This window comes from Equus caballus, chromosome 8 (assembly GCF_041296265.1).
Source record: "Equus caballus isolate H_3958 breed thoroughbred chromosome 8, TB-T2T, whole genome shotgun sequence".
NCBI classification, from domain to species: domain Eukaryota; kingdom Metazoa; phylum Chordata; class Mammalia; order Perissodactyla; family Equidae; genus Equus; species Equus caballus.
In genome coordinates, this window is record NC_091691.1 from 2,814,960 (window position 1) to 2,836,100 (window position 21,141).

General features: G+C 53.2%; 1 protein-coding gene across 5 annotated transcripts in view; it reads right to left on the reverse strand.

Moving 5' to 3' along the window:
* Positions 1-21,141, reverse strand: part of CABIN1 (calcineurin binding protein 1) — a 149,655-nt gene that overhangs the window by 66,873 nt on the left and 61,641 nt on the right. For 3 of the 5 annotated variants that reach the window (XR_011441284.1, XM_023646719.2, XM_023646720.2), the window contains exons 25-27: positions 18,845-19,105; positions 15,609-15,760; positions 13,675-13,853 (exon numbers count right to left, since the gene is read on the reverse strand). Coding sequence is in view for 4 of the 5 variants with exons in the window: in XM_023646719.2 (XP_023502487.2) it covers positions 13,675-13,853; positions 15,609-15,760; positions 18,845-19,105 (592 nt within the window). In the remaining variant the exon portion in view is untranslated. The remainder of the gene's footprint in view (positions 1-13,674; positions 13,854-15,608; positions 15,761-18,844; positions 19,106-21,141) is intronic. The other 2 variants (XM_023646723.2, XM_070275249.1) reach the window with 1 other exon arrangement.

Below are 21,141 nucleotides of genomic sequence, written 5' to 3' on the forward strand. Positions count from 1 at the left end.
ACTAAAAACACAGTAAGAGAGACAAAGAATGCCTTTGTCAGGCTTCTCAGCAGACTTGATACAGCTGAGGGGAAAATAATCAAAACCTGGGGCTGGGTCAGTAGAAATAATCCAAACAGAGAGAAAAGAGTGGGGGGAAAGCAGAACAGATTATCCAAGAGCATCCAATGACCTAGCATATTAAAATGGAATCCCAGAAGAAGATGAGACAGAAACAGGACAGAAGAAATATTTTAAGAGATAATGACTGAGGATTTTCCAAAAATAATGAAAGATATTAAATCACAAAAAATCTCAGAGAACATCAAGCAGGCAAAGATTCCTCTACACACATTAAAGGAAAAAAAAATCACACCTAGATGCATCATATTCAAACTGGTGAAAACCAAAGATACATAGAAAATCTGGAAGGTGGAGAAAGACACATCAGATATAGACAAAGTTAAGAATTTTAGCCGACTTCTTATCAGGAACCATGCAAATCAGACAACATTTATGAAGTGCTGAAAGAAAAAAGTCAACCTAGAATTATACATCCAGTGAAAATATCTCTCAAAAATGAAGGAGTAATAAAGACTTTTCCAGACAAACAAAAACTGGATTCCTTACCATCAGATCTGAGTTACAAGAAATATAAAAGAAACATACATAAAAAGAAAAAGTACGTAAAGAAATAAAGTTCCTTGGAAATGGTCAAAGTAACAAGAAATACAAAAGACACTGTTTTCACATTCGTAATTCCTCTAAAATATTACTGACTACTGTAACATACTGTGGGTTTAAGGTATATGTAAAAGTAAGATGAATGAAAACGAGAGTACAAAGGTGGGAGGTTCTTACGCTACACGTGAAGTTGTACAATATCATTTGAAGGTAGATGGTGATCACTTAAAGATGTATTTTTGTAAACCCTAAGGCAGTCACTGCATATTTTTAAAAAAAGAGGTATAGGGGCCGGCCCAGTGGCACAGCGGTTAAGTTCACACATTCTGCTTGGCCAGCCTGGGGTTCACTGGTTCAGATCCCGGGTGCAGACCTACGTACCACTTATCAAGCCATGGTGTGGCAGGTGTTTCATATATAAAATTTTAGAGAAAGATGGGCACGGATGTTAGCTCAGGGCCAGTCTTCTGCAGCAAAAAGAGGAGGATTGGTGGTAGATGTTAGCTCAGGGTTAATCTTCCTCAAACAACAACAACAACAACAAAAAGGTATAAATAACAAACCAATAGTAAAGATAAAATGCAACCATTAAAAAAATAAAACTTTGTTTTGTCTTGAACTCTTTGTATCTGAAGGTGAAGCTCAATGAAATAGGAATCTAGAGAGGTAAGTGCAAGTTCCCCTTGTGCCACTCACGAGCTGTGTGACCTTGAACAGGTAAGTCCCTTCCTCATCTATGAACTGCAACCACGTATCATCTCAAACAGGTCCAGGCCACAGTGGCTTCTGGGGACATATGGAGAGAGGCAGACGCAGACCACAGGAACCTCCAACCCTTTGCTAATCTACCTTAAAAACCTGGGATCAGAGGACACATTAGCGCCCACCAGGCAATTAAGCGGGGCCCACTGGGAGGCCAAACACAGCTGCTGGTGGGCAGACAAACTTGCAACAAAATGTAATGTTGTTTCAACAAAGTTGAAAGCCTGGACTCTAGGCGATCCAGGCTGCCTGAGTTCAAATCCTGCTCTGGCACTTACTAGGTCCGAGAGTCTATGCAAGTGCCAGAATTTCTCTACACTTCAGTTTCCTCACACATAAAATTATGATAATACAAGTGCCCACGTCGTAGAATTGTTATGATGATTAAACAGGTTAATACATGTAAAGTGCTTGAAACAGGGCCTGATACACAGTACATGTTCCTGAAACATCAGCTCAATTATCAGTATTGTTATTTCAGAGAACCTGGACCGATTTTCTAATGTCTCCAACTTGACTTAACGGAGATTTGGTTCTGAATGGGCAGAGGGGAGCTTATGCCACACTGGAGACCACGCCTGAGAGCACCATGTCCACGGGGTGGGAACCACTTCCTACACACTGACACGACAGGCCTGTCCAAAGTGGGCCTGCCTGCACAGAGGAACACTGAGACCAGGCCTGTGCTTCCAAAGGCAGCTCCATCGCTCAGGCCTCTGCACTGACGTCTGGTCACAGACCAGGGTCTGGGGACAGCAACCTCTCACGCAGCCCCATAAAGCCTGCTGCAGCCCTTCCTCTGTAGCTGCCTTTACGATGTCCACTGCCCAGTACCTGGTAGGTCATCAGTATCACCTGGGCTGATGGAGCATAAGAAACTGCTCCATCTGGGATGTGAGGCATGTGTGAGACCCCTGAGTGGCCAACCCAGAAGCTCTGTGACTAACAGGGGAGCAGGGACCTGGCCAGACTCCTCTGCCTCACACTCAGTGAGGTGCTCTTCTCTGACTCCTAAGGCCAAACCCCAAGGTGCCAGGAGCACCAAACGGGGATTACAGGCAGGCCTGCAAATCTCACGAGAAGTCTCACGCCAGAGTCCCCAGTAGTGAGGGGATCACTTCTCCCAGGGAAGTGGCAGGGGCAGCCCATTCACCGTCCGTGTGGAAAGGGAGGGCTAGCAACAGAGACCCTTGGCTCCAGAGGCCACACAGGGTCACTGCAGGTGCTCAGGACTCAAGAGTCCCACACCTGCATTCCAATTCCAGATCTGCCACTCAGGCTTCTCCAGGCCTCCACTTTATACTGTTTAATACGATTGTCACTTCTCTCCCTGGCTCTGTCCCCGAGACACACATGGGATCCCCACAGGGGCCTGGCCCAGTGACCACCTGTCCTGTAGCATTTACTGGGATTCTGACAAAGAGAACACCGATGGCTTGAACAAGACAGCAGGTCATGCCCCCACAGTTTAAGAAGTCCTCCTGGAAGTCAGGCCAGGGCAGGCGCTCCTCAGTGAGCACCGGCCCAGATGAAGACCCTGCATGGCTGAGCAGCACACCGGACAGGGAGGGTCCAGGAAGCAAGCCTAGCTGGGAGGCCCTCACGAGAACTGGCGCCCTGCCCGATGAGCTCACGCGCTCACAAGCTGTTGGGCTTGGGGCCTGAAAGAGTTGCTAACTTGGTGGAATCCCAGCTGCGATCACTACAAAAACCAAGGATTGGCTTAAGCAAATGGATATTTACTCCTGATGTCTATCGCCCTCTGGATACCGCCGGTAAGGGCAGGAACCTCTCATGCGTGCATGGAGGCAGAGTGCACCACGAGTGGTGTGGGCAAGAAAGGGCAGCAGTGTGCCTCGGACTGTCTGCTGCCCTGGGGAGCAACACCCGGCAGGTGGGGCCTCCCGCTGAGCCTCTTTTAAAATAACACCCACAGCAACAACCACCAGAGCCCAGGAGCAAGACGTATAAGCCAAGGGACTGCGCAGGAACAGGGGCTGCAACCACACTCCCCTCGAGCCTCTCAGACCTGCGAGTGAGAACCACAACATCTGACTCTCTGAAACAGCAGAGAGCAGAAGCCAGCACTGGCCCTGAGTGGCAGTGTCATGACTCTGGACAAGCCTTCATCCTAGGGGTGACCACGGGCACCTAAGGAGCCCTGAAGAAGGCCAATGCTCAGAGGGACATGAAAAGGGTCTGGAAACCTTCAGGAGCCACCAGGTCATGTGGCACCCCTATAGACGGGCTGCTGGGTCAGATCTGGAGAGGCAGGGGCTGTGCAGACTGGGGCGCCCTGGCTGGAGCTGAGACCCTCTTCTCACCAGGCCTGTGAAGCAGAGGGTGGGGGTGGTACTCGTGCTTGGAAAAGAGAGAACGGGTACATCCCTGCAAACAAGCTACCAGTGGGGACTCAGAAGGCCCAGGGTCAAGTTTCTCTCTGATCCTTTCGGGTCTTGCGTGTCTCAGAGGATTGGCACAAGGTATTTAAAATAATCCTGATTTTAAATACTAAGAAGTAACCCAAAGTTTCACACCAAGAAGCAAGTCAGACCAAATGAAAACTCAGTTTCATTCCTTTTACATCCATAGGGTACAAAGAGAAGAATGAAAGAGCTCTTAAAGAATGACTCCCTGAGGCCAGCCCAGTGGCGCAGAGGTTAAGTTCACATGTTCCGCTTTGGCGGTCCAGGGTTCATTGGTTTGGATCCCGGGTGCAGACATGGCACCGCTTGGCAAGCCATGCTGTGGTAGGTGTCCCACATATAAAGTAGAGGAAGATGAGCATGGATGTTAGCTCAGGGCTAGTCTTCCTCAGCAAAAAAGGAGGATTGGCAGCGGATGTTAGCTCAGGGCTAATCTTCCTCAGAAAAAAAAAAAAAAAAAAGAATGACTCCCTAAGGCCAGCCAGGTGGCTGAGCGGTTAAGTTCGCATGCTCCGTCTCAGAGGCCCAGGGTTCACTGGTTTGGATCCTGGGTGTGGACCTACACACCGCTTGTCAAGCCATGCTGTGGCAAGTGTCCCATACATAAAACAGAGGAAGATGGGCTCAGATGTTAGCTCAGGACCACTCTTCCTCAGCAAAAAGAGGATTGGCTATGGATGTTAGCTCAGGGCCACTCTTCCTCAGCAAAAAGAGGAGGACTGGCTATGGCTGTTAGCTCAGGGCCACTCTTCCTCAGCAAAAAGAGGAGGATTGGCTATGGCTGTTAGCTCAGGGCCACTCTTCCTCAGCAAAAAGAGGAGGATTTGCTATGGCTGTTAGCTCAGGGCTAATCTTCCACCAAAAAAAAAAAAATAAGTAAAGAATGACTATCGATATATGCAGATGGCACCTACCCCTTTCCCTGCTCTCCTGGTAAATCAGACCTTCCTGTGCAGCTGACCAAGGACCTCAGCAAGACTTCAGACAGAGAGACGGTGGGTGAGGTTTGCCGCGAGGACCATCTTCCTGTCATCAGCCGAGCTGCTGTAGGTGGGACAGTTCAGGGCTGGGCGGGGCAGGACAGGGAGGACAACAGGTTCTCAGCGCTAGGAAGAAGCTCTCGGAGAACAAGAGGCCTGAAGCCAGATGAGCTGGCCGGGCAGGCAGCAGGCAGGGAGAATGGGACCCGGACAGAGACTAGAGGGCTATTTGGACTTGCGGTGTGCAACCGAGAGCAGGCCGCTGAAATGGGAAGCTCCTGCCCCATGGGCCTCTGCAGTGGGGCAGGAGAAGGAAGGGTGCCACTGACCCCTTTCCTCTCCCCACTCGCAGAAGGCCCCAGGAAGTGTGTTAACTGCCAAGGAAAGGCCTGTGCACCCAGGGAAGGCCACAAATGGGGGAAACCTCTGGGAGAGCAGAGGCAAAGGCTCCTCTGGGGTGAGGGAGCACACAGCCATGGACTCTACCCTGCAGCTGAGGGCCTCTGGGCAAGGACTCACCCTCCCTGAGCCACACTCTGCCTGCCTCCTAGTCAAGTGAATTCAGCATGGGCTCAAGCACCACCATGCACAACCCTCATGCTGCCAAAGGACCCTGATGAAGGGAAGCAAGGAGCCTGTATGTGTGTGGGGAGCGGGGTGGGGGGCACGTTCTGGCCCGGAGAACATGCAGCCTCCATTGGTTGTGAGCTGAACTTCCAGGCCTGGCTCCAGTCCCGCCTCCCCCACAAAGGTGGCCCTGGGTGTCCTTATTTGGGACCCTGCAGACGAAAGGTCCAAATGGGCTGACATACGGCTTTGTGTAAGTGTGTGTGTGAAGGCCAGGGGTGGTTCCTCTACATCCCAGAGGTCTGGGTGCAGGCCAGGCACAGGGGGACATCCCCAAGGTACTGGCCTGTGCTGGCATTCAGAGAAGGACCAGGTGGGTCTGCCAATGCTTGGCAGGCAAAGGCTGCCACGTCAGGTGGCAGCAGCCCTCTGTTCTCCTGCCTGCCTGCTGAAGGAGGGCCAGAAGCAGGAGGCAGAGGCAGGCAGAACTGGCTGCTATCCTGCCTTAGCCACTAACTGGAGGTTCTGTGGTGGGTTGTCCTGGGCCCCCTGGTCCTGAGGCAGAGCAGGAGACAGATAGAAACTTCTTGTGCATAGTTGAGCCGGACTCAGCTGAAGAGCCAGACTTCTCCCAGGGCTCGGTGGAGCGGGCCTTCTGGGGAAACATGCACACCGAATGGGACCCCAGGGACTACCCAGGCTCCTGATCTCCTGAAGGAGCTGCCTAGAAGACAACAGGAAAGAAGAGTGGCACTAGTAGGCAGGCTATACAGGCCAGCCCTGCTCTTCTTTTCAGAATGTTCTTTTTAAAGTCTGCCCACACAAAACCTGCTCACATTAATTAATATTTGCAGCAAGATTATAAATATTTCATTCTCTTACTGTTGATCACTGGAATGTTTCCTTCCACGCCTCTGGGCCACTCCAGCCCCTCCTCTGAATTCTTGGAGGGATGTACATTTGCCAGCCAGCTGCTGATGACACCGCCTGCTTCTAAGCCCTGGCACCCTCCACTTCCAGGGTGGGACTGCAGGGCCAACTGCAAAGGAACAAGAGCTGAGGACGCAGAGGGAAAGGGATCTGGCCTGGTGACAGAAAGGCTGCCCGTCCTACCGGGGGCGAGAGCAGACTGTGTTCTGGGTCTTTCTGTGTTCAGGTTTGACTCAGTGCAAAGCCCTTGGACACTCTCAGGATTTCCAAGCCAGCCTATGAGAGCTCTTTAGTTACAAGACACAAGGTTCTGGTGTCTCCGTATATGTGTCTTCTCTATTTACTCCAGTAGGAAGAACAGAAATAGTGTGTGACCATTTATTCCATCAGCTCAGCTCAACCAATGTTTGAAGAAAAAGACATGGGGTTGTGCCATCAAAAACTGCAGCAACTCTGACTAGTGAACCCTGAAAAGATCACAAATGTTCCACCAACTAGAAAACAACAGGTTTCTAAGAACAATAAACTTGGGTGGAATCACTATTTTGAGAAAGCTTTCAACTAGACAAAATCTGCCCCATTCGGTCCTTGATGTCCCCTGGGAAAGGACATGTCCACCAGGAATGGGGCTGGCTGTGTGGGACAGGGTGCCCTCCTGCAGGCCAAGGAGACTGGACAGATGCCCAAGAGAAGAGACACCAGATACTTGGGGGCCCCAAAAGAAAGGCACACAGACAAGAGGCAGCAGGCAGGCATTAGGGCACCACACAGGGCACGGGCTCAGCCCCCGACCCTTCTCTGCCAGTGCTTGCAGGTGAGGGCTGACCCATAGCACCAGGCACCTGGTAGCCCCAACGCGCTCTGACAGCAGTGCTGCGCCTGCCAGGACCCCGATGCTTAGAGCAAGGATAAGACTTGGCCTCACTGTGCATCTCTCACCACATGCCTCTCGCCCCAAACCCCTCACCACATGTCACTCTGTTCCTGGAGCCAGGTAAGGCACTGACCAGAGAGGCCTTGGGGAACGTGAAGTATTTTCCTAGCCAAAGGCAGGTGGGCAGCTGTCTCTCGACACAAATGTCAAGGGAAGAGCAGCAGCTCTGTTAGGTGAGAGCCTAGTGCCCCTGCAGCTACCTGGTGAGGTTCCCAGGAAGGTGCTTCAAAGAAAGGATGACTGGGAGAATCTATCTTACTCAGAGCCAAAAAAGAGGGCGACGCTGTGACCATGACACTTGCCTTCCTGCCTGCAGGAAAGAGCCCCGGCTTCGGGCCCAGCTGGTTTCCCAAGCTCTCTCCCCTCAAAGTCACCTCAGGCGCCTCAGTCACCAAACACCATAGCTCTCTCCAACCTCCATGTCTTTGCTCCCATTGCCCCTCATGTGAAATGGCCCCCCAGGCCTGTCTAGAGGCCTGCCTCCTCCAGGAAGTGCCCCCAACCCACCAAGCCCCAGAGCCAGCTGATAGTACTCCCTCTTGGCACCAACCACTGCCCCAGGGACACACACATCCAACCAGGCAGCACGGATCAGGGCGCCCTCACCTTGGCTTTCCCCACAGGGCCCTCTTTCACGTCCAGCACACAGCAGGCATGCGATAAATGCCACGACCAGCTGTGGCCCGAAGATTTTTTAAAAGGTAAGAATGAGAGGGAAGAGAAAAAAGGAGGTGACTGGCTCTGCCCTCTTACACCCCCTTTCTCTGTCCCAGCACCTGTGGGGGACACGCAGGACAACCTAAACTCTACTCAGAGCCTCTCCCACCTTGAGAAGGTCTGTTCACAGGAACACAGCTGCCCACCAGAAGCTGACTCCCTCTTGGCCGTGGGAAGGGAGGCCGGTGGGCAAAGATGAGGCCAGGCCTGCCCTCCAGGACTGACTGCTACATGTGGCTTCCTGCCCAAAGGGACACTGTGGACTGTAGACCACCTCAGAGCATCCTGGCTACTGTGCACAATATGCATTTTTACACACTTGTCCTTGTAAAGATAACCTGGTATCTTAGAGTCTGTTGCCTTTGTTATTTTTTTAAAGCAAGAAAGACCAAAGCAATGGGAACCAGGACTGAGTCACCTGCTGGGCAGGCGGGCACTGAGGGGGAGGCCACTGCTGCATCTGCATCTGGCCAGAACTGGGAAGATGGGCCATGGGCAGAAGCCAAGCACATCAAACACACACTCTCCAAATCACAGGACCAGCAGATGTGGAGGTGCTCCTAGTCACAGGGGAAGCAGGGAGCCGGACTGAGGACTGAGCATGCGGTCTGTGCTGACCCCTGAAGCGAGCCGTGACAGGTGCAAGCAGAAGACAAAGCCTGGAGAACAGAGTGTGGTCAGGGTTAGGGGCAGCACGGGCAATATTGGTGGAGGCAGTGTAGGCGAGCAGACGAGGATGAGCACAGATGGGACACGACACAGACTGTGACAGCATGGCAGGTGAGGATGGATGGTCACATAGAGGGCTTGGCACAGGGCACCTTGGACTCCCCCAGAAGGCCCAGACGGCCCACACCCTACAACCTGGGGCTGAGGGCAGCCTCTGTTCACGCTGTAAATGGGATCAGATGGGCATCCAGCAACCATGGACACCAGCTCCCATGGTGCCCACTCTTCTGGCCCCCAACTTGTTCTCTCTCTCCCCACCCCTCAAGAAAACACCAACACATCACTCAGATCTTGGCTAAAGTTGGCCTCCTCAGGAAGGCCTCCCTCCCCACCAAGAGGCCAGGCCAGGTCTCTTCAGGTTGGTTTCAGTTATACCCCAACCCTCAGCTGTGTAATTCACTGATTTGCACCTGCCTCCCCTGCTAAGAGCCGACAGGAGGGACCAGGACTGTCCCATGTACCTGGCATAGTGCTGACACAGCACCTGATGGGCATGGCCACAAGCTGGCTGAAGAACCCCACAGAAGCCTCAGCCTCAGACTGACCACAGGGCAAGGCCTCCAACCTCTGAGGCCCTTTTTGGCTCTAGCATTCTGAGGTGACATGGAGCATGACAGGAAGACAGCAAGGATCTTGGCCAATCCACCAGAGCCATCATGGACATATCCCAAAGGCCAGTGGAGCCAGGCCAAGTTATGGACCAAGGCGTTCTGCAACAACTCTGCTCCCTGGGCCCTGCCACCAATGAACCTCCAACAGGGAGGGAAACGCACACGGATCCAGTCTCCAGATCCAGTCACGGATCCAGGTGAGTGGGCACAGGGACCCTCCTCGTGTTAGCCTCACCCCTGGTCTGGAGAGAAAGAGACTTAGACCCCAGCTCTTCCTTGGCTCCGCCCCAACTAGCCTGAGCCCTGGATGAGCACCCACCTGCCCTCAGCTCGGCTTCCTCTTGGGGAAGAGGACATGTGACCAAGCCTGCAGGGCGACTGTGAGGAACATGCTACTCCACTGCAGGCACCCAGCCCGGGGCCCAGCACAGGGCAAGCATGCACTGCCTTGTGGGGCCCAAGCACGCACACGCACACACGCACACACATGTGCACTGCATGTGGGAGAGGGGTAGGGATTTTGCTCAGAACTCTCATTATGCTGTGTTTGAACATGCGTAAACAGCAATTATTGGGCGCCCCTTGAAGGTCACAACGTGCTCCCCAAGTGACTTTTTTTCCTGGTCAGGAAACTTGAACACTCAAGATTTCAGCACCGAGGGCAAATAGCAAGCTGATGTACGGGGGAAGTCAGGCAGGGAGGAGCGGCAGCTCGTGTCTTAGTGTCTTCTCTGTCTGGTCTCTCTCAGCTGGGCCAGAGGGCCCCTCCCCAGGTCAGCTGTGGGCGCCCCCTCAACTGCCCCAAGAAGGACTGACTGTGGCACCAGCTGTGGTGGAGTTTCAAAGCGATCAAGGGCCACTTCCAAGAGCTTTTAACTAGAGCTGTAGATGGGCTGCAGGAAGCTTCCAACCCTAGTGTGGGGCAGCACAAGGGTGCAGGTGAGCCAGTTCAGAGAGCAAATCTGGGTCTGACTAAGCAGTCACTATCAAATGTTGACCTACTTACATGCACTGGGAGCTATTTTTCTAAATCTTATACCAAGTAAGAATTGACAGGCTGCTCCCGTGGCATAATGGTTAAGTTTGGTGAGCTCTGCTTTGGCAGCCTGTGTTCATGGGTTCGGATCCTGGGCACGGACCTATACCACTAGCCTGCTGTGTCCACCATGCTGTGGCAGCAACCCACATATAAAAAAAAGTGGAGGAAGACTGGCACAGATGTTAGCTCAGGGATAATCTTCCTCAGCAAAAAAAAAAAAAAAAAGAAAGAAAGAAAGAACGAAAAAGAAAAAGAAAAAAGAATTGACCCCGGTTGATTTCTGGTTTTGAAGCAAAGACATACGAAAGTGGAGAGGCAGCTCTAAGGCAGGGTCTCCTGAATGCACCCAAGGGAAGTCCTGAAACTTGGCTCCCAATCCAGCTGGTGGCCAATTAGCCTCTGCTGGAGGAGACTTGGACCCAGAAAGCCTAAGGCCCAGGCCCACTCAGGGCTGCTGCTTCAAAGGACACTGCCTACCCATCTTCTGAGGCCACATCACTGGCTGGAGAGAGGCAGGGTGCAAAAGGAGAGTGACTGGCCCAAAGCCCAGGCCCCTCCTGCTGTCAAGTGCTGCCTGGCCTTCATGCCAGCAACAACCACCTGGGATGACTGCACCCAGGAGGCAGCCGCGACGTGAAAGCAACTTTGTTTAATAGTTGTGAGGAAACATTAACCTCATTCTACGGGTGAGGAAACAGAGGCTTGGAGAAGTGAAGTCCCTGCTCAAGGTTCCCGAGCAAGTCAGCAGTGAAGCTGAGCCTGGAACTCAGCTTCCCTGACTCCAAGGCCCGCTCTGCCCTAGCCTCTCTGTCTGAGCCCGAGCAGATCCTGAACCTCTCCACGCCTGCTTCTCTCCATCTGTACCAGGGCCGGAAGCGCTTGCTACCCTTCTTGCTGCAGAAGGGCAACACTCTGCCCTGGCATGAGAACCAATGCCCCTATTCTCCCACAACAGGAGACTCGAGGCTGCTCTCAGGCCAAGGAGCGGAGCCGCAAATGTGAGGCCACATGTTCTCCTCCCAGGGCTGGGTCAGCCAGCCCTAGCCGGGTCCCAGGAGGCAGGGGTGGAGGTGGGTCTTGCGGACCTTTGAGGCTACCAGTGTATCCCCTGACACCAACAGTCTGTTGCTTCTGCCGGAGCCAGACCCTTTCCGTAGGAGCTGGTGCAGCTGCTGAAAAGGCCACCTAAGCTTCTCAAATCAGGGTAGTTTTGGAGCTCCAAACACGTTTGTGTTAGACACTGTTTTCTCTCAGAGGCGCAGAGGGTGCAAGTGCCCGAACGCAGCACGCAGCTAGGCCCAGGCGGAGCACAGCAGGGCATGTTGGGCTTCCTGGCACATAGGGCTAGGACTGGGCAAAGGTGGGCCATGGGATTTTCATGGCTCTACATCATTGACAAGAATCACTTTGAAAAAAATTTTTTACAACGATCCCAATTTTTTACAACCATTTCAGTACAACCACTGAAATTATATTTGAGCCTATTTGTATGGGTGCCGTTGCAAACTTCCAGAACAAATAACCATTATGTTGGCACCCAGGGCATGTCATACAGCACCAGCCCCCAGCACTCTGCTTCCCCATGGCTCCATGCAAATGCATGTGTGCCACCAGAGGATGGCAGGGCAGCAGTGCCAGGCAGCATCGTGGTCCCTTTCTGAGGCAGCCCTGTCTCCCTCCTTCTCTGCTCCCACAGGGTACCCATGCCAGGGGAGGCAGATCCAACTCTGTGGGCTGACAGAGCCCAGCACAGCTCCTGCTGCTGAGCTAGCTCCAGCCTGCACGGCTGGGGAGGGGATGCTGGCCACGGGGCTGCAGACAACCCTGAGAGGCATTCCTCTCCTGAAAACCAGCATGGCGCCAAACCCTCACAGAAAGTACCTGGCAGGAATGAATTCCCAGAGCAGAGATTTATTCCCAGGGTGTCTTCTCAATATTCCCAAGAGTAAATGGTTGGGAACAGGGAGGTTTTCCTGTCTAACTTGAGTTACATAAGGAGGGGCGCCTCACTTTGGGAACGTCTGCAGGACTAAAGTGCAGAAGAGCAGGGGGATCAGCTCCTCCCATGTCTGCTCAACCCTCTGGGGCAGGCAGGGAGGTGCCAACAGCCGGGACCACAGGAAGGGGATGGAGGCACGCAGCACACACTCAGATTCACAGCCTCTGTCTCAACACACATGCTATAGGCCAAACCAAACACAGGAGGGGACACTGCAAGTCTCCTCTCCTCTCAGACCACAAAATGCCCCTGAAGTCGAACACTGCCACCTTCTCATCCTTCACAGCTCTTCTCTAGGGACCCACGCACTGGGCGGGGGGCCTCAGCAGGGTGCTGGAACAAGGCGGCATGGTCCCTGACCCCCTTCTACCCAGCCCTGTGCTGGTCCCCAACTTCAAGACTACCACAGTGCCCTAGAGGCACGTCCTTCCTCCAAGGAGCCATTCTATAAAGGCCATTTGGCAGGAGGCACAGCCCTGGGGCCAATCCCACCCACCCAGTGGTTCCCATCCCATCAGGGAAGGAGGAGCAAGGCCCGTGTCCCCACAGCCCTGGTGAGATGAGTGCCATGTGAACAAGGGCCCGGGGCCTTTCAACACTGTCACTACCTCCCCAGGGCTCCATGTTAATGGTCCTCTAAGTCCACCAATTTGGCTCATTTCAGCAAATATTTTGTCACCAGCATATCACTGTAAAGGTGAAGAGAACATGAAGAAATCAAGCTACGAGGTCAGCATGCAACCTCCTAATGTTAGTAGGGAATGTGGTTGAACGGTTGCCACCTGCCCCCTCCCACGTGGGATGGCCTGGCACATGGTCCCCACTGACCCCCACCATCAACCTATCTGGATTCCCAAGGGTGATGAACCCAGCACCAGTCACAACCTTCCTATGACCATCAGAAGAACGTGCCATAATGATGCAGGTGTGAGGCAGGCATGCCAGGGCTGACTGCACAGGAGCTGCTCTAGGTGGCCACAGACACCAACAGCCAGTCCATGAAGACTTCTGACGGCCCGTCAGTGTCCCCATTTTGCAGGTGGGAAAATGCAGGCACAGAAAGGTAAGGTGCTTTAGCCCGCCCTGGTCCTCCATGGCTCCCAGGTGGGCTAGCTGGCAGGTGGCAACCCTGAGCATGTCTTGGAAGCACAGAATCACCGTGAGTCCATGAGGTTAATGAACAGCCGCAACATTGCCCGTGTCACCCCAGACCCAGCACCCCCCCTCACCAAAACAAAGCGACTCATCACCCGAAGCACCCTCCCCCGAGATTGGTGTGCCGCCCTGGGCTGGCAGTAGGGAGAACAGGGACTGTACCGTCCGGCGTCGCCTGCTGGTGGGGTTTTTTACATTTGACGTAATCGTGGTCAATCGGAGTGGCTGTGTAAGGTGGGGATGTCAGACCTGGGCCAGAGGAGGAGGGGAGGGAGGCTCCGGGGCCCGGCAGTGTCCCAGCTGAAGAGTGGGAGTCCTCATCCACCAGGCAGGCCTTCTCCCTGTGGAATAGAGGGTTGAGGTGCAGGTCAGAATCTCCACACACTACTGAAAAAGGATGTGTGCCAGTCTGGGACAGTGTCCTTCCTGGCTGCTGAACCCCAGGCCACCTTCAAGGGCCTCCTCCACCCTCCCCAGGGCCTGCTGCTCTCACGCACCTCTGGTGACATTCACCCCCTCTGGCTGGTGTTCTGCGGTGCTGAGGGAGCCACCCCCACAGCATCCACTTGGGCTCCAGCCCTAACCAGGCGGTACCCAACCTTTGCGGCTGGGCTCTGCTGGAATCTCGGGTCTCAGGCCCCAGGAGACTACAGGGGACCTGATGAGCCCTTCTTCAGAAGCACCCACCCCAGCACCTCTCCAAGCCAAGTCAGTGACCTGCTGTGTGACGCCTGAAGCCTGACAGATTTAATCTCCGACAAGCGTGCAGATAGCAAACATCTGGATTTACTGCATGCTCACCCATGTACAAGGACATCAGCTACAACACTGTTGAGCAAAAATGTTAGCAACACCCCAAATGTCCCTCAAAATGGTTACAGAAAACATGGTGCATCTGTGCAATGGAATAATCCACAGCCACAGACCCCCAGGAGCCACTAGAAAGAATGGAATGAATGGGGCACTATCTCTATGGACTGGTCCCAAATCATCAGGAGGGAAAAGCAAGCTCTATAACAACACCTTCAGTAGTTCACTGTAAGGAAATAAAAGAAAACCTGCAATTGTACGTGCACACATAAGCGTGTGTAAATGCACAGACAACGATCCGAGGAACTAAACTGAATAGTGGCTAACTCTGGAGAGAAGGGACTTGTCACATTTTAGTCTATATGTCCATATAGACTGCCAGAATTTTCTATAACTAGAATATATTTGTGTATTATTTGTATAATTTTTAAATTAAAAAAAAGAATCCTGATCAATAAAAGACAAAATCATTGTACCTTCTGGGCCCTTTGTGACTAAAAAAATACATATCTATAACTTCTCGGCACCCTGTGTCCACCTGCCCTGCATGCCTCGTGTGTGCCCATCTGCCACATAAGCCGAGGGGCCTTGAGAACAGGCCCTGGCATGGGTCTCTCTGGCACTTGTCTGAGCCCTGCACAGTGCCTGGACAGGCAGGGGCTCAGAGATGGAGCCAGCTGAGCTGAAGCTCCAGGATGCAGACACCAGGGTGAAAGAAATCTGGGTCACAGAGACGACTCACCATCAAGGGGTGGCACAGGGGTCTTTCCCAGGCCCACTGAGAGGACCACGTTAGGGCACCAGTGTCCCCAAGCTCTCTGGCACCAGAGGAGGAGCCCACACCCCTCACACCCCTCCCAGCTTCTCAGGAGAAAAGGCACCAGACCAGGCCCTCAGAGGGACCCCACCCTTGGCAGAGGCCCTGGAAGAGGACGCAAGGGTAAGGGCCTGCAACGTGAAAACTGCTTTCCTACAGTGTTCTGCACAGGGCAGAGCTGTGCCCCAGGATGAGGGAGGGAGTCGGCTCCACCCCCAAGACCTGCCCCTGAGGATGGGGCAGCACGAGGCATGGCCACAGGGTGAGGGGACCAGGAACTGCACACTCAGCCTCTCCTTCTCAAGTTCCACAGAAGTACCCTGGCCCAGCCCTTGGGAGTCTCCAGACGAGATCCAAGACTCCATGAGCTCTGGGCTGCTCAGTAGAACCCCCTGCACACCACCTTGCTGTAAACGAGCCAGTTAGGGTCTACGCGGGCTGGGTGGCTGGGTGAGAGTGTGCTACTCACTTTTCTGAAGCTTTGGGTGTATTCTTCTCCTCGCCCCTGGCAAAGGGTCCTTCTGCAGCCTCCTTCATAAAGCTGACAAGGACCTCTGCACCAACCCCAGAATCAGGCTTCCCCAGGAGCTTCAGGATGGAAGCGTGGAGCCGGAAGTACACCTAGGAAAGTGACACTCGGTGTGAGCAGCCTTCCTAGTTGCTAAGGTTCATCCCACAGGCGGGTCAGCCACACTCGAAACTGGCCCCTGACAAGGGAGACAGGCCACCACAGACTGCCTTTTATCATTAGCTTTTAAACCAGCCAACTTTTAACTCATTCAAAGAAAGTTCTTATGATTAAAAAGGACACGAGCTGTCAGCAGTCTGGCCTAAATGTTTACCCAGTAACCCAGAACATCATGGTAAGATAACAAGAGTACCACCCTCAGCTCCACTCACTGGGCACCTCCTGCCCGCTCGAGTGCACCCCTCTCCTGGCATCCTGAGAAAGTGAGCCTCCCCTTCTGTTTCCCAACTGGACTGTGGAACTCCCTGAGGTGAGAAGTAGGCTGGATTTCTGTTTGTGTCCCAGCACCGGGGCAAGCCAGGTGCCACAGGCCTCGAGAAACCCCCCAGTGTGTACAGGGCACGTGGGATGTGCACTCCATCACTTGGGGCCTGTGCTTCCCTTCACTTCCCAAAGTCCTCACCAGATTCCTCCATTTACAAATGTGTGACATGAGCTGCCCAAGGCCCCAAGCCAGGAAAGTCCAGGGCCAGGTTAAACCTAGGTCCGTCCTGTCTCCTGCCCTCTACTGCCCCCAAGTAAATGCCACACCACACACAGCTACCTCCACAGGTGACATGGCCTGACCTTCCCACCCAGGTGTGGGTGCAATGCAGGCTCCCACATGTGGCACACACTCCCACGGATGGCACGATGGGTGCCACAGGCCTGAGAACCACTGTGGCTGCAGGCCCTGATTAACCAGCCTCCCTCACCCAGAGGGGCTTCTCAAGAGACATCACCGAGGACCTCCCCGGGTGAGATGCCTGCTGGTCCAGCCTGGGAAGCACTCTCAAGTACTCTCACATCCAGAATCCCTACACCTCTACCTGTGGACCCCAGAGAAATGGGTCCAGCAACTCTGTTTTTAGATGTAGGAAACCCTTGAGGCACCCATGCATGCCCAGGCCGCCATACATGGGGGAGGGCAAAGTGTTCAACTGGCAAAGTTTATCCTTGTGGCAGGTAAAGTATTTTGAATGAAGGCTCAACAGCAGAGGGGAATTTTCACCAGGGCAAGGTTAAATTCTTAAGAGAAAAGTCATTTTTAAAGCAAGATATAAACATGTTCCAGCTGAGCGCCCATTATGCTGAGAGCCAGTGTGGTGTGCTGGGGGAGGGCAGCCTACACATCTGAGGCCTCAGTTCCTCATCTGGAAGTCCCCAGGCCTCTCAGGGCCACCATCCTGCCTGCTCACTGGTTCTATCAGGCAGCAGCAGAGGCCAAAAGTTGAAGAAGAAAACATGCAGGAAAAGCAGAGTTGTGTTCCTGAGGGCTCGGTCACCTCCCATCACAGGAGGGTTCAGTGCCGCTGTGCTGCGTGAACGCCCCGGCTCAGCTGCCTTTCTCTCCTGCTGCTGACTTCGGGCAAGTCAGGCCAGTCCTCTGGGCCTCAGGCTTCTCGTCGCTAAGGTGTAAGTCCCTCCAAGGACAGGCACGTTAGCCCAAGTGGAAAGCATGAAAGAACTGATGGGGAAGGTCGTGGGACCTGGGGCTGGGAATGACAGCAACCAGAAAGCTGCTGAAGACACGCTTGATAGGAAGCTGGACTTCCACACTTCTTAATGAATCCCACAAATGTGGCCCCAAAACAGTTGCTATAAACCACTCAGCATGAATCATTTTAAGAAGGCAAATTTTTAAAAATGAGACTTTTTTGTTTGCTCACAATGGTCATAGATCAGTATAGCCTTTCAGGACAATGGAACAATGGGACGTTGTTGATCTACTGTTAAATGACCTTTGGAAATACTTTTGTGAGTGCTCCCTGATATGTGTGCAAGGCCATGCCACCTGTACCATCACGGAACAAGTGGAAGAGAAGGCCAAACTCATGAAGAAGGGACTGGGCATTAAGTGGATGCCCAGCCAGACTAGAGGGCACAAGGACAAGGAAGAAAGCCCACAACTCCTGCTACATCTTACAAAAAGGAAAGTTGCAAAATGGCTAAGAAAATGTTACTACATATCTATATGTTAATATGAAAAAAATATAGAAAGAAAAGGACATGGCCAAACAATTAACAGGGATTATTGGAGTAGGAGGACTAGGATCACTGAGGACTTTAAATTTTCATCTTAAATACTTCTGAATTGTTTGATTCTTATAATTCTTTTAATCAGGAATATCACACAAAAAAATTTTGTAATCAGAAAAAAATACATAAAGGCAGAAAAAGCATAAGCAAACAGATTCTGCCCCAAATTCCAAGAAGCTTGCTGGGCATGTGGGATTGGCAGGGGCTGGGCACACGGCCTCAGAAAGGGTGGGTGAAGTCAACGTGCTCAGGGTCTCAAAGTGGAGAGTCCTGGGCCAGACCAAGCATATCTGGGTCCACACCTGTGTCCTTGGTTTCCTCCGTACAAAATGCACTGTCATGGCCACTCAGCCCGCCTCACAGGACTGCCACGAGCCTCAGTGAGAGCATCATGTGAAATGTCCTCGAAATCGTAAAGGCAAATCCAAGCACTAAACAAGTGCTCTGCTCTTGAGGAGCAGTGGGAGACCCTGAATCTGTGGTCGAGAGAGCAGGTTGCTTCCCTGGCTCTATCCTGCCAATTGGTGCTCCGGTTACACCCTGTGGCCTCAGTGGGCCTCGGATGTCTCATTTGCACCCCGGGGACAAGGGTGCCTGCCCTCCTCCTACTAGCCTGCAGGGTGTGAATGCACTGGGGACTGCGCTGATGCCATCATCAAGCCAGGTTCTTGGAACTTGTATGTGCTAATAAGGAAAGACGATTTTCTCCTGGGAGATAAGAACAAAAAGGCTCACTCTCCCAGAAAGGATAGTAAGCACCCCTTGGAAAGAGAGAGGAAACGCTGTTTTAATTTAATTGTACATAAAGTTGCTGAACACAGAGAAGTTTCCAGCAGGTTGCAGGGGAGTCATGGGGACCTTGTGCTCCAGTCCCAGGGAGACAGAGAGACCGGCCCACCCCTGCCCTGCTTCCCTGCCCCAGGCGGGCACAGTGTCACCTCCAGGGCCTCCATGGCCAGCTCAGGCGGATTGTGGTAGTGGATCTTCTTGGGATAGCGGGCGGCCTCCTCGTGCAGGTAGTGGCCAGCCTGCCTGTAGTGCAGCAGGTACACGGCAGGCGGCTGCTGCTGCTTCTCGGCCACCTTGCCCAGCATGTAGTGAATGAGCCACTCCTCCTCATCGCCATCGCCCTCACAGTGGGCCGCTGACGTGAAACAGTGCCTGGCTGTCTCCAGCATGCTGTCCCGCCGGCTCTCCATCTGAAATGAGACCATGGCCTTAACCTGTGCAGGAACACACGGTATCCTGCAGGAAGGCCTGCTACCTTGTCTGCAAATTTATAATCCTCTCAACAACCCGGAGACACAGAAGTGCTATCACCATTCCACAGCTGGGGACACCGAGTGTGGAGAGGCCTGGGGACTCCTCAAAAGCACACATCGAGTAAGGCACAGAGCTGGACTGAAACCCAAGTCACCTCACATCAACTTGTGTTCTTTCTTTGACCTTTCCCCCACAGTATCTAACACAGTTTGCATGTATGAAGTACCTACTGACCCCCCGCAAAGGCCCCAACTATGACTTATGTGGCTGCAGTGAGGCCCTATGCCTGGGAAGGGGAGATAGCATGGGGCTGGGGCTGCCTGCCATCACTGCCAGGAGGACCAGGCCAACAGCAGCTCTGCTACGTCAGTCTGAGAACACCAGGCAGCCAGAACTGATGTTCTTTTTTTTTTTAAAGATTTTATTTTTCCTTTTTCTCCCCAAAGCCCCCCAGTATACAGTTGTACATTTTTTTAGTTGTGGGTCCTTCTAGTTGTGGCATGTGGGATGCTGTCTCAGCATGGCTTGATGAGCAGTGCCATGTCTGCGGGTTGTTCAGGATCTGAACCAGTGAAATCCTGGGCCACCATAGTGGAGTGCACGAACTTAATCATTCGGCCACAGGGCCGGCCCCAGAACTGACGTTCTGAGATGAGCGTCCATTGCAGGCAGTGAACACCTTGTTCTGCTGCCCTTGCACAAGGGTGGGCAAGCAGAGCTGGAGAGGATGTGCACCTAGCTCTACAGTACCGGAGAGGACGTGCACCCAGCACCCAGCCCACAGCACTGGAGAGGACGTGCACCCAGCACGCAGCCCACAGCACTGGAGAGAACATGCACCCAAGACCCAGCTCCACAGCACTGGAAAAGACGTGCACCTCTGGGGTACAACAGGACTTCTCACCTCCTCCATACCCTTCCAGAGGAACCTAGGGTGCTTGTAAAGGGAGGCTCCTTGAGACCCATGCAAGACCCACCAACTCAGAGCCTGTGACTTTGTCACAGCGTCTCCATCCGCCCTCTCACACAGCAAAAGGTGCAGACAGTGAGGACAGAAGGTCAGCTTCCAAGAGGCTTTTCCACTTAGAGAACCACTTTTTCCAGTCCCTGTCTGAGGGGCTCCGGGCCAGCATTCTGGGTGCTATTCATGCAGGATGTCCACTATCAGATGCACACACGTCCCTTCATCCCCGAGCTCCTGGGCTGGGGGCTGGAGCGAAGACTGCCTCTGTGGGGCTGCAAAGGCAGCTGCTCCAGGCGTCCCAGGTCTCTGGCCCCTCTTCTCCATGGCCCCAGCTCAACAGCAGGGTAACTGTGGACTCTTCTCATCTCATCCCAGGGGACAGAGGAAGGGAGAGGCTGCAGGTGCTAGGCTGTGACAGAGGTGCTGCTGGCAGCCTGTGAGAGCAGTACCTATTCCCTGCTGCACACAGGCAGGCGGCCCTCTGGATGTCTTCCAGGAGATGCTTATTTATGTGAATCATCTGTAGCAACGGCCCTGGGGCTGACACAAGGAGCTGAGTGCTACCCAACTGCTCTGCCAGATACTTCTTGGGAAAGAAACTTAGCACTTAGGAATTGACAGACCATCACTGGGTGAAATAGGGTAGAAAGAATCACAGTGCAGGGCCAAAACACAGCACAAACCAAGTGACTCCTTCACATTCCCTCCAAAATGGGATTCTGGGACAAATCTGTGTAAATAAGAGGTGATTGCTTAAATGGAGTCCTTCTACTCTCACTGCTCCACAGCCGTGTGGCCTTGACCAAGTCACTAGCCCTCTGGCCACCCAGCTCTGCCACTGGGGCTCATATGGCCACTTACTGAGAAAGGGAGGGCAACTGTGAAGAGCCGCGACCTGGACTGACACCACACAGATCCCCACCAAGAGACCGAGTCCCCTCCCTGCCCCACATAAAGCACACACCACCACTGTCCCCGTCCTTGGTAGGTGTAACAGTGAGAATGCTT